The sequence below is a fragment of the Galeopterus variegatus genome, unplaced genomic scaffold (assembly GCF_000696425.1).
Source record: "Galeopterus variegatus unplaced genomic scaffold, G_variegatus-3.0.2 Scaffold57, whole genome shotgun sequence".
Classification (NCBI taxonomy): domain Eukaryota; kingdom Metazoa; phylum Chordata; class Mammalia; order Dermoptera; family Cynocephalidae; genus Galeopterus; species Galeopterus variegatus.
The window spans coordinates 1,231,293-1,244,907 of NW_007726168.1; the positions used below are offsets into that span (position 1 = coordinate 1,231,293).

General features: G+C 43.5%; 1 protein-coding gene across 1 annotated transcript in view; it reads right to left on the minus strand.

The window, feature by feature from the left end:
• IQCA1 (IQ motif containing with AAA domain 1) overlaps window positions 1-3,736 on the minus strand; it is a 172,559-nt gene extending 168,823 nt beyond the window's left edge. The window contains exon 1 of the mRNA XM_008574644.1: window positions 3,455-3,736. Coding sequence (XP_008572866.1) covers window positions 3,455-3,465 — 11 coding nt within the window. The 5' untranslated portion in view covers window positions 3,466-3,736. The remainder of the gene's footprint in view (window positions 1-3,454) is intronic.
• Between the last annotated feature and the right edge of the window lie 9,879 nt (window positions 3,737-13,615).

Genomic DNA, 13,615 nt, shown 5'->3' on the forward strand with positions numbered 1-13,615 from the left:
CAGAAAACTCTCTTGAGGTTGGCATAGAGATTTAATATTACCAAGTATTTAGTAATAATATACTGAGACTATCAATAAATCAAGCCATAATTTTTAACTGTGGGGGTGGAATAGACAGTAAAAGGTAAAAGGCATCTTAAACTTCAAGACATGTCCCACCTCAACAGGCATTGAGTTTGCACAATGCCCTACGGAGGCCCTCTCCACAGGGTGCAGTGGTGATCTCGCCTTCACAAGGAAGACCCAAATCCATCACAGCAAGGGGTTCTGGGTTGGGGACACTGCTGCTTCCACCTGGGGCAATCCACAGCCGACTTCATGAAACAGAACGCAACTGGATTCTCAGAATGCCTGGACTCTTGTGATGGGGCAGACCAGCCAGGGGGCCTCATTACCCCAGGTAAGTGCACTTACTGGCTTCAGTGAGAGTCAGAGAAGCAGCAATCCTCCAGGGCCACATAGAGCTGACCCCTAACCAGAACTTTTGGCTGAAGATAGTCCTGGTGGTTGCGGCATCTGGGCTGCAGCTTCTTTCTTCCTTACCTGCTGTCTTTCCAGTGACCCTTGTCTGGAGAGACCAGGCAAAGGCTGTTGGTTGATGGGGAAATATTAAGTAGCCATGGGAGCATCTTTACCTGTTTTCCTCGGTGCTGAAAGACAGCTTCATCTCCTGCCAGGCCTTTTTCCCTAGAGGTTGCCTCTGGCTTCCCCATCTTCAGTTCCCCTGCTGCCCTGAATTGAAGCCCCTCCACGTGACCGCATACCCGTGTGGGGTTGACTATGCCACCACTCGCTGGCTTGCCAGGGACCTGGCCACTGCACCTCAGCCACGTCAGCCTGTGGAGCCCCACCTTCCCCTCGGCCCCAGGCTGGGTGTGAGTCCTGCCCCCTCACTGCCCTGCAGTCTCAGCAATGCTTCTGTAGCACTCCTGTACATGTTGTTGTGCGGACATATGTTTTTCTCTTTCTTGGGTGTGGCAAAGTGGTTTTTAAAGGTACAAATATTCTGAGTTTAAACAGAACCTGTCTCCTGAGGTAGTTCATCTCAGGCAGGTCATGGAAATACCTTGTGCCTACGCTTCCTCAAGTGGCAAGTCTGGATCATGACGCCAACTCTGTATACCTTGAAGGACTGTTGTGGGATGGAATAACAGATGTGAAAGTGTTCTTGAAATTTTAAATGCACTTTGCAAAGAGAAGGTAGTATTTTATACATGAGACTATCTAACTTTTTTGAAAAGTATATGATTGGTTTCAGACTTAAGCATATGATCTAGAAATGGTACAGATGTTGAAGTCAGAGGATTGTGGGTGAAGACTGAATATGATAGCTGAAAACTACCAGATCAATATTCACACAGATTGGCAGTTTTCCTATAACTGAGGATGTGGGAGGGGAAAAGACGTGACTATTCAGACATACTATGTACTTCCATAGGAAATCTAAATATTGCAAAATAAGAATTCTCCCCAAGTTATTTTATACATAATAAAACCTAATTCTTCCACTGTTATCTAGTTTGTCATCCTTCCTCCCAAATACTCCCTCACTCTTCTTGCTCTAAGAGAGGCCTGGCTCTCCGCTGAGCTCCCCCGAGAGCCCTCCTGCTGTTGACTGTGGGGCTGGGTCAAGGGCTTCCTTGCTCTTCATTGCACCTCCAGACCATTCTCCCTCCCTCCCCCCAACACTCTCTAGCTTTGTATCCCATTGCATCAGAGGCTATCACCACTGCCCCCAATATCCTCCTCATCTACCATCTACCATTTTCTTCCCAGGCCCCCACCAGGGCATCTGTCCACCGAATAGCATTCTGATCCTGCTTTCCCACCTGCTCCTGCTGCTAAATGACTGAGCTCCTCCAAATAAAGCCAGTACCTCGAGCTATCTGCTGGATCCCATACCCTCTCACTACCAAGGATGTCACCCACCTCTCCCTCCTCCTCCTGTGTGGTTCCATTTCTCTTGCCAGTCAGCCATTCTGCTCAGTAAACATGCTACTGTCTTCCTACCTCAAAAAAAAAAAAAAAAAAAAAATCCTTCTCCGGACCCTCATTCCCTGCCACTAGCTACCACCCTATTCCTTTTCCTTTGCAGCAGAAGTCCTTTAGAAAGTTTGCATGCTCACTGTCTACAATTTCTCTCCTCCTACTCTCTCCGACACTCACCTGCATAAATCTCTCTATCCATCACTTTACTGAATCAGCTCCTGTCAAGCTCACAGCTGGACTCCACGTTGCTAAATCACCAGTCACTTCTCAGTTCTCCTCTGACTTGTCTCAGCACTTGACAGTCTGTTACTCCCTCTTCCTAGAAACACTATTTGTTTTTTTCCACCTGGCTTCCAGGGCACCACAACCTCTTCATTTTGCTTCTTCCTTTTGCTTCTTCCTCTCTGATCACGCCTTTGATTCCTTCGCTGGTGTTTCCTCTTTTCCCCAGTCCCTTACTGTGGATGTCCCAAGGCTTAGTCGTTATAGTTCTTATTGATCTGTGCTCATTCAATGTCTCATAAAAACCATCACATGCCAACAGTTGTCAAGTTTGTATTTCACACATAGTCTTTCTCCTGTACTCAAGACCTGAATATTCAACTGCCTATTTGATCTCCACTTGATGTCCAACAGGCACTTCAAATTCAACAGGCCCCAAACTGAATTCCTGATCTCCCCCACCCCCAAAACCTTGGCAGGTCCTTAACCTCTCTGCTCCCATTTCCACGCCTAGCAAATGGGGTTAGCAAGAGTGAAGGCTGGAGCTATAGTGTCTGGGCTGGCACCATCTACTTACTGTTTGAGCTCCTTAGCCTCTTTGTACCTAAGTTTCCTCATCTATAAAATGGAAATAATATGAATAGCTCCTACATTAAAGCATTGCTGTTAAGATGAATAGTTATTATATTTCAAACAGAGCAATGCCTACAGAGTCAGCACTACATGCTTGAAATTATCATTATGAGGACCGAATGAGGTCACTGTAGTGCAAGTGCTGTGTAAGGGTACAGTGCTAGGTGTGTACACTTTTCAGTACCATGCACCTGACTGGGGGTCCCTGCTGAAAAGCAAAGTACAATAATGTTTCCTCAAGATCCTTCTCGACTGAAATTTCTGCAGGGTGTTTTCAGAATGCAATCCATTTAAGACCGTGGAAGATTAACAGAAAAGCAGGCAAAAATGACATACTGCTTCCTCAGTGGGTGTAAGCATGGGCCTGGCCCAGCGCTCATCCTCATGGGGTGGGGGAGATGCGCAGGGAAGTGGGGAGACCTGAGCATATGATATTCCTTGCCCACAAGAAGCTGATACTCTATCCTAGACATATCTGAATTTGCTAAAAGGTAAAAAAGAAGGAGAGGAGGAGAGTGCAGTGGAGAGGAGGGTAAAGGAGAGTAGAAGAGAAGCAGAGCAAGGTATCTTCTGGCCACTCCATGGCTTTGGCCAGGAGCCCATCACTTACGCGTTCGACATGACTGGCTACTTTCCCTCTTTCCCTCGCCCGCCGGGAAGCTCTTCCGTCGCCCTCCGAAGGGTGGCCGGCCGCAGGAGTCACGACACCGCCAGGAGCGCCCCAGGGTTGGGGGAGTCCTTCCGGAGGGAAGGTCGGGGACCAGGGATAGCCTCTCACTTCGAGCCGGAAAAGAAGGCAGCCGGGGGCGCTCCACCAGCCCGGGGTGCGAGGCACACAGTGTGGGCTTTGGTGGTTCCCGTCGCGACCCCGACACTCCGGAACCTTCCTCGGGCCGCTCAGCCGGGCGCGAGGGGGCCCTAGCAACGGAGACTCCACGCCTGCGCAGTGCCATTCCGCTCCGGCCTCGCCCGCGCGCCTCCGCCCCCCCTCCCCGCACGCTGCGCGCCTGCGCCACCGCCTCCGTTTCCGTGGCAACCGCGCAGGGCGCAAGCGCGGGCGCCACGGCTACCGGGCGGGATGGCGGCCGCAGCCGCTCAGCAACCCCTTGAGGAGCCCGCCCCGGGCCCGTCGTCTTCCGGGCCGTCTTCCCGCTTTCCTGTTGGCCTCATTGCCACCCAGCCCTCGGCGTTGTGGCCTTGGACAGGGTCCTTAAGGATGACAGGCTCCGTCTACCCGTCTGTGGAGTAGGTACGATCGTCACCCTCTCGGTCAGGCTTCGGTGCTGGGGCTTCATGAACATGACGCTGTGTAAACGCAGAGTGCCGTGTGGATGTTAGTTGTGGGGAGGTCCATGTGAGTGCTCGCTTTCATCGCTTTTCTTTATCTTTAGTAAAACTATTGAGATTTGTTTCCAGATTTTGGAAGCTGCAGTTCCGATAGGAGCATATCCAGAATACATGCATTCGACCGACCCTGGAGAGGACGTTCACATAAAGATGACAGAATGAATCTGGATCGCAGAACCTCTCCACCATTGCTAATGAAATGAGCAAGAGAATAGTAAGGACCAGCCCCCCACCCCAAATCATGGAGACATCAGTCGAGAAATTAAGTACAACCTCGTGCCATAAACTTCAAAAACTGTACTCAGTGAAGTGGAAATAAGCTGCGGAGAATGGCATCTGAACTCATCTCCACTACCCAAAGCCCTACTGGGGAAAGAAGCCAAGTAGACAAAATACCAAAGATTCTCATTAATACTTTTTGATGCAAAGACACGAATCTGAAAAGAAATGATATGAAAGGGTGAGTGGGCTAAGCGAATCTGGGGAAATTCAGTCAAGATAAAATCATCACGAACAGAAACCTGTCCCTACTACCTGCAGGACCTGAGTAGAGGTAGGAAAAATCCCTAGGGCTTGCCATTTTCCAGGAACCTGCACTGAATAAGATTCAAAATTACAGGGCATTTTGTCTCAGGAACAGGGTATGCTCCTAACAAGGGTAGGAGTTTACCAGAATCTTGGAAGAGAAAGCAGAGCCCAGGTGTTGCATAGGTTCAGAGGAGCAGTCTTTATCTTCAATGCGTACTCAGGCTATAGAAAAGTAGATTAAATTGCAATATCCCAGTTCTCAAACTCAGATACAGTGAGAAGGGAGTCCAAGAGAATTCACTCAAATTATACCTGGACAAATGGAAAATTTGAAAAGAGCAAACTATGTTAAATATGAATAAGATAGAAGGAAGCAGTGTATCCGCTATGTAAATTCAAGAGTTTAATAAAAGCAGAAGAAAAAAAAAAGGATTATGGCTTGGGTGAGACAGATGAAGAACCTAGTCTGGAAGAGAATATAACCAAATAAATCAGAGAAGAAAATTCTTTACATGTGTTCCATGTTATAGATTAAGTTAAGAACATTAATAAAATGAGAGCTGGGAGAAAATATAAAACAATGACAAGAGAAAGGACGTTACACAGCTAAGGAAACCAAATGAAAATCAGAAATAATACAATACAGAAAATAAGTTAGGAAAACCAAGAAATAGACCAGGCACAATTCAGCTAAATTACTGACTTAGAGGAAAAGCTTGAATCAGTTACAGTGAATGTAGGGGTGGAAAGATTGTGACATTTAGGCAATTAAAAAAGGATTACTTGATATTCCTGAAAAAGGGAACTTCAAAATTAGGTATTTTCAGAAGTATGAGGAAATATTTCTGAAATACAATAATTAAATCTGCTGATCCAAAATTCTCACTATGTTCCAGGAAAAACTGAGAGAGAATACCCAACACTAAGTGATATCCTGGGTATGTTATTGAACTTCAGGGAGAAGTGGTAGGGCGAATCTGGCTAGCCTCAGATTTCTCCACAGTAACTTTTAATGTCGGATGAAAAGGAAGTTGTATTTATAAAGTTCATGGACCAGAGTGTGACCTAAGAATATTCCTACTCAAGTTAATATTCCCAAATATGAAAGCCCTCAGGAAATATAGCACTCATGTATAAATTGGCATGGTAACAAATGCAAATAATAGAAAACCCAATGTCCAATGGCTTAAACAATGAGAAGATTTTTAATATCCCTTAACACCAGGAATAGAGGGGAGGCACTTTCAGGGCTGATTATCTCAGTGGCCCGGTGGCATCATCAAGGATCAGTCTTTGATGGACTTTCTGTCTTTTGGAGCTGTCATACTAAAAACGTTCAATGACTTCCTTCACGTCATAAGATGTCTGTAGCCGCTGTAGGCATTACACCCCCTCACTGTAACATCTTGAGATAGAAAAAGAAGTTGTTAGGAAGTATGACCATAATTATTGTCTTAGAGTAACTAGGATTTACCTGCATTAAGAGGTAGAGAGGTAGATGAAAGAATCCCATCAGGACTCTGCCAGCACAGAAGAAGGCAGTATCGGCTGTTGTGTAGGCAACGTTCAGTATATGCTATACCTCATGAGCTCTTCTAGAAAACAGATTACTTAATGATGAAATACAGATAATCAAATGATATAAGTCATATTAGGAAGAGTAGCACAATGCCCAATATGAGAAGACAGTGGAACAAGATCTCCTAAATTCTGCACAGCAGGAGAACAAATGTAATTCTTCTGTGATTATGTCCTGTGAGCTTTGCCAGCTCCTATACTTATTGACCACTTATTCTATGGAAGTGTATTAGACCGTTTCTATTGCTTATAACAGAATACCTGAAACTGGGTAATTTATAAAGGAATTAAATTTATTTTTTACAGTTTCAGAGGCTGGGAAGTCTGAAGTCCAGGGAACACATTTGGTGAAGGCCTTCTTCTAGGTGGTAACTCTCTACAGTAATTCAGGGTATCACATGGCAAGATAATGGCAGAGCAAGAGTGAGCTAATCTTACTTGCCCTCATTATAAAAATCATCAGAACCACACCCATTACCCTATGAATGGATCAATTCCATTCAGGGCACCGTTAGTACACTTCTAATGTAATCACTTCTTAAAGGCCCCACCTTTCAAATACTGTAATCAGATTTCCTACCCTCTCAGCACTGTTACAATCAGGGTCAAGCTTCAGTGAGTTTTGGGGGGACATTGGATCCACAGCAGCAAGGGATGTTTAGGAACTGACATATATTCATTTATTAAATCTTCTTATTAACTTTATGTGCTGGGTCATACATTGTCATACTAATTAATCGTGAAGTTGCTATTCAAATCACCTGGTAGTCTGGATTCAAAATTAACTTTATGTGCTGGGTCACACATTGTCATACTAATTAATCGTGAAGTTGCTATTCAAATCACCTGGTAGTCTGGATTCAAAGACTACACCCTTAAGTATTGTCTTTTTGTTGGCAGCAACACCTACCTTAATTAATTGTTAAAAAATTGGTTTTCTGTGAGACAAATGTTACTAAAAACAGTGAGTCTCAGACCACTTGTCCTTTAGGGGAAAAAAAAAAATCATTGCTACCTAGTTAGGTGGATACAGTAGAAAAGATTACTTTATCCTCAGTATTTAATAATTTATACAGGAAATTAGTCTTCCCAGTCTTCCTGATACATATGAAATCATTTGGGCAAACATTTATTGATATGCATTCTGTGAAAAGCACAACACTTGGCAATAGGAAAAGTTGACTCTGATAGGAACAAATTCTACCTTCAAAGAGTAGAGTAGAGGAGACAGTCATCCAGGAAAACTCAGGCTTTGTCATCACAAGTCCATTTCCTGGAGGGATAATAGCCCTGCACGAGCCCGAGGCTGTCTGAGCCACCTCCCTGTCAGATGCTTCAAGACTCCAGGACCCTCCTATCTCCTAAGCATCCCTTCTATGTCTACACCTGGCAGTGAAGAGACCATCCGGTCCCTCCAGAAACTCCATTCTGGTTTTGGACAGCTCTCACCATTACTGTTTGCTGTTACATGAGGCTCCAGGGCAAAAGAGAACAACAGCAATCCCTCTCCTACAGTAGCAGTCTTCTAAACATTTAAGCCCACGCATTCCCCCAAGCCCCAAAATCTTACTGATAGTCACCCTCAGGTTCTTCATAATGACAGGAGTTCAAGTTCCATTGCAGTCATTCTGTCTGTAACACTGTTAACACAGCCAGGGTCCTTCAGACATAAGCCAATAGAAAAAAAAAATCTAGGTGGGAGCTGGTAGGCACTTCATCAAGTAGCAGAAGGGGCCTGCCTTCCTCGAGTCGAGCCCGAGGCTGTCTGAGCCACCTCCCTGTCAGATGCTTCAAGACTCCAGGACCCTCCTATCTCCTAAGCATCCCTTCTATGTCTATACCTGGCAGTGAAGAGACCATCCGGTCCCTCCAGAAACTCCATTCTGGTTTTGGACAGCTCNCAGTAGAAAAGATTACTTTATCCTCAGTATTTAATAATTTATACAGGAAATTAGTCTTCCCAGTCTTCCTGATACATATGAAATCATTCGGGCAAACATTTATTGATATGCATTCTGTGAAAAGCACAACACTTGGCAATAGGAAAAGTTGACTCTGATAGGAACAAATTCTACCTTCAAAGAGTAGAGTAGAGGAGACAGTCATCCAGGAAAACTCAGGCTTTGTCATCACAAGTCCATTTCCTGGAGGGATAATAGCCCTGCAAGAGCCCGAGGCTGTCTGAGCCACCTCCCTGTCAGATGCTTCAAGACTCCAGGACCCTCCTATCTCCTAAGCATCCCTTCTATGTCTACACCTGGCAGTGAAGAGACCATCCGGTCCCTCCAGAAACTCCATTCTGGTTTTGGACAGCTCTCACCATTACTGTTTGCTGTTACATGAGGCTCCAGGGCAAAAGAGAACAACAGCAATCCCTCTCCTACAGTAGCAGTCTTCTAAACATTTAAGTCCACGCATTCCCCCAAGCCCCAAAATCTTACTGATAGTCACCCTCAGGTTCTTCATAATGACAGGAGTTCAAGTTCCATTGCAGTCATTCTGTCTGTAACACTGTTAACACAGCCAGGGTCCTTCAGACATAAGCCAATAGAAAAAAAAAATCTAGGTGGGAGCTGGTAGGCACTTCATCAAGTAGCAGAAGGGGCCTGCCTTCCTCGAGTCAGGAATACTTCCTTGGGAAGGGAGACTTCCCTGAGTCTCCATACCCTACATCTATTGTTGGGCAACCACATCACACTGTTGACTCGTGGAGCTCACAGTCAACTAAACCTCTAAATCTTCCCACAGTTTCTCCTGCTGAATTTCTCCTCTGTCGTCCACTGTGTTGATCATTGCATCCAGTCCTGTGTCATACCTCAAGTCTGATTCATGCTATTCAGAAAGATGTTCTCCGTGACAAAGCCAGGGAGCTCTGTGGCATAGCACCAGAAATACATCCAAGTTGGCATTGATATCAAGTTACAAACCTGCTGAGCCACACTATCACCTGGCTCATATTTCTCCTTGTCCTCAACAATTCCATGAGATAAGGATTTTGTCAAATGCATCATGTATATCATGTATATTTTGTCAAATGTATCAATGTATATTTACAGCTATATTATTTCTATAGCATTGTCCTTATCTACTAGGCTGGTAAATATAGAAATTTAAAATTAGGCTGGTCTGGTGCACCTTGTTTTTGGAGAACCCAAGTTGATACTAGTTATCTTTGCTTTCTTTTCTAAAAATTCACAAATCATTTTAATAATCTGGAATATTTCCTGGGATCACATACAGTTCACTAGACCTGAACCTGACGTTTTTGTGTGTATGAGTCATTAGTCACTCAGAACTACACAATTCTCTGCTGTAATTGTTTTCATTACACCATGATAATTCAGCCAGACCAGGGGGCTTGGTTCTCACATCTGAGTCTCCCTGGAGGCCCCAGTGAGAGTTATAACATCCAAAAGCAGCTCATGTTTCTGGGCCTAAGACCCAGCTGCAGCAGCAAGTAGGGCCTTTTCCTGCCACAAGGTAGCGTGCAAGGCATTGACCAGTCAGAGTGGGGCACACGTGAGGCTTCCCCTGCCGCCACCTCACTCAAGGACCCAACCTCCTCCCCTCGTCCTCCCCTAACAACCCCCCTCCTATTTTCCCCAGCAGGACTACAACATAATGAGACAAGAACACACTCTACCAGAAGACCAAGCTATAAATACCAAACATAACTGGACCAATGACCCTTCTCAGGGAACGCTTCTGGCAGTTTGCTGGGTGGCACTGGCAAGGGGACTGACCAGTGACACTGACCTGAGGAGCTGCTACTTCCCTGAAGGACCTCAAGCAGTTCTTGGGCTTCCAGGGAGGCTCTGCGTTCTGTTCCACCCTCCCTGATCTCTCTCTGTCCCACTGTATCCCATTCCAGAGGCCCATTCTGCCTTGCCGCAGTGGTATTAATAAGGTTATTTCTCTTCTTACCTGAAAATACATGGCACTGGCAAGGGGACTGACCAGTGACACTGACCTGAGGAGCTGCTACTTCCCTGAAGGATCTCAAGAAGTTCTTGGGCTTCCAGGGAGGCTCTGCGTTCTGTTCCACCCTCCCTGATCTCTCTCTGTCCTACTGTATCCCATTCCAGAGGCCCATTCTGCCTTGCCTCAGTGGTATTAATAAGGTTATTTCTCTTCTTACCTGAAAATACAAAGTTTATTTTGTTCACTAACCATACTCTATGCTTTGCTAGACATCTGAGGCCCAGTCATTCTTCTGATTCACCTTTCTATTAATTTCCTCTGAATTGATCAGTCTTCCACAGTTACTATGTTTTGTCCTGAATAATTAACGTTTGTTTCAATTAACGTCTTTTGTAAATGTCTTTTTATATAGCCTCATAATCAGACTGCCAGATCTGTGGGAAAATTAATCTTCCTGGTCCTCTTGATATGTGTGAAGTCAACTGGGCAAAGTTTTCTTGATGCCCATTCTCCGCAAAGCACAATTCTCAACACTGTGCAATAGAAAAAGTGACTCTGATATGAATTCAGCCTTCGAGGAGTAGAGTAGAGGAGATAATGGAAGGAGGTGATTAAATGTCATAGTGAAAAGTCCTCTGGAAGTTGAGAAGAGAGAGGGGTCATTTTGCCCTTGGGAAAGTAGGTGTTATGCAGCAGGTGGGCTTAGAGCTAGCTTCTTAAAAGGATGAATGGGGCTTTGACCTGAGGACATAGGAGAACATTCCAGGTGAAGGAAATACCGTGGGTAAATGTATAGAAGCAGAAGAAATATGGGGATATTGTTCATTCAATATTTCTATTTGACCTGGGAATAGTTTTGTAATTATAGACGGAGGCTCGCTGGTGTATATATTCCATGGTAGGTGGAGAAGTTTGGACTGAACTGTATGGCTACTCCAGAACTTCTGAGATCTATTTAAGCAGGAGAACTGACGTGATCATGAGGCAGGGGACCAATTAACAGACAAGAAGTACAGATGAATAGATAAGATGTGGTGTATGTAATGGGATAACATTCAGCCATAAAAAAGAATGAAGTTCTGATACATGCTACAACATGGATGAACTGTGAAAACATGCTAAGTGAAATAAGCCAGACACAAAATGATAAATATTGTGTAATTGCTTTGAATAGGCAAATTCATAGAGACAGAAAGTAGATTAGGGGTTACCAGGGTCTAGGGGAAAAGGCAATGGGGTGTTATTGCTTAATGGGTACAGAGTTTCTGTTTGGAGTGATGAAAATTTTGGAAATACACATATAGTGATTGTTGCACAACATTGTGGATATAGTTAATGCCACTGAATTGTACACTTACAATGATTGAAATGGCAAATTGTATTAGATAGATAGATAAATGGATGTACAGACAGGACCTGGTCTTTTTTGAGTAGGGTACTGAGAAAGGAGGAGAAAGTATAAAATATTGAGAAAGTATAATCCATAGAATATGTGGCGTGGCTCAGAGAGGGATATATCAAAGACGAGGCTGAGGTTTCTGTGTCGGTGACTGGTAGGAAGGGTGCAATGGAGCAGAACTGGATGGAGGCCATGCTACAGAGTGAGTGGGTGCTGAAGAATCCAGGACCATGCAAAAGGAACTTGAAAGAGACAACAGTGATATGGGAAGGTCTTTTAAGTTAGCAAGACATGAACTTACTATTAGGATAAATAGGAAAAAGGAATGTGAAGGTATACTTCATAGCCAAATGAACTTGTTTTTTAAACTGTGGTCTAGGAGCACTCTTCTTCCATGATATACTTTGCATTGACATCCCTTTACACCCACTGTCCTTTCTTTTCCAGGAATCCCAATACTTCTGTGTTCTCGCACCATATGGAGATCCTTCCTGAGAGTTTTGGTGATGTGATTTGACCTTTAGTAAACCAGATAGAGGAAGCAGCAGAGTGCAGTTCTGGTAAGTCTTGGCAAGTTTTCTGTAACACCCCAGATATAGGCCAGCACCTCTCTTTATTGACCAGGGCACTGCAGGGGCACACCCAGAACACACTGTGTTCCTTCTCCTTTGCCCAATTATAGATTTCCTAAAACTCCCCTGTATGCAGATCATGCTTATTACTCTGTAAAGCACAGGATGTTGCTTATTTTCCTTTAATTCTTTAATTTTTCCACTGATACTCAAAAATATGTTACAATGTCATCAGGCCAGTTATAAGCCAGTAGTTCACTTGAAAATAAAAACTGGGCATTTAATTATTATGAGTAAAATTGTGGTCAGTTGGAACAACCAGTCCTGATTCTTCCATTTTCTTTTCTATTTTTTTAAAATTTCCTGTTTTAATTAATTTTATTTTATTTAAAATTTATTTATTTACTTATTTATTGTAATAGAGTTGATTGCACATTTCTGTGGGGTACAGAGTTGAATATCATTACTTGTGTGCAATATTTATTGCTTAAATCAGGATAATTGTATATTCAACATTATACAACGTAAACCTCCCTTAATCCCCCTCCCCCTTTCCCACCTCTGGTAACCTCAGTTCTGTTCTCTCCTTTTGAAAGTTCAAGGTTTTACTGTGATTGTTGTATCTTTCTTTCTTTCTTTCTTTTCTATTTATTTATTTATTTATTTTTTCACTCACACTTATGAGTGAGGATATGCAGTGTTTCTCTTTCTGGCTTATTTCACTTAACATGATTTTCTCTACGTTCATCAATGTTGCTGCAAATGGCAGAATTTGATTCCTTTTTATGGCACAGTAGTATTCCATTGTATATATATATACCACATTTTCCTTAGCCAGTCATCCACTGATGGAAATTTAGGTTGGTTCCAACTCTTGGCTATTATAAATAGAGCTGCAGTAAACACAGGGGTGCAGGTATCTGTCAACATGATGATTTCCATTCCTTTGGGTATATACCCTGCAGTGGGATTGCTGGATTGTATCACAGTTCTATCTGTAGTTGTTTGAGGAACCTCCATACTCTTTTCCATGACTGCACCATTTACACACCCCCCAAAAGTGTAGGAGGTTTCCCCTTTCTCCACATCCTCACATTTGTTATTCACTGTCTCTTTGATAATGGCCAGTCTAATTAGTGTGAGATGATATCTCCATGTGGTTTTGATTTGCATTTCCCTGATGCTTAGTGATGTTGAGCATTTTTTCATGTGTCTGTTGGTCAATAGTATATCTTCCTTTGAGAAATGCCTATTCAGCTCCTTTGCCCATTTTGAAATTTTTTTTACTATTAAGTTTTTTTTTTTTACTGTTTTTTTAACTTTTTTTCTTTCTTTTTTTTTTTTTTTACTGTTAAGTTGTTTGAGTTCCTTGTATATTCTGGATATTAATTCCCTTGTCAGATATATAATGTGTGAATATTTTCTC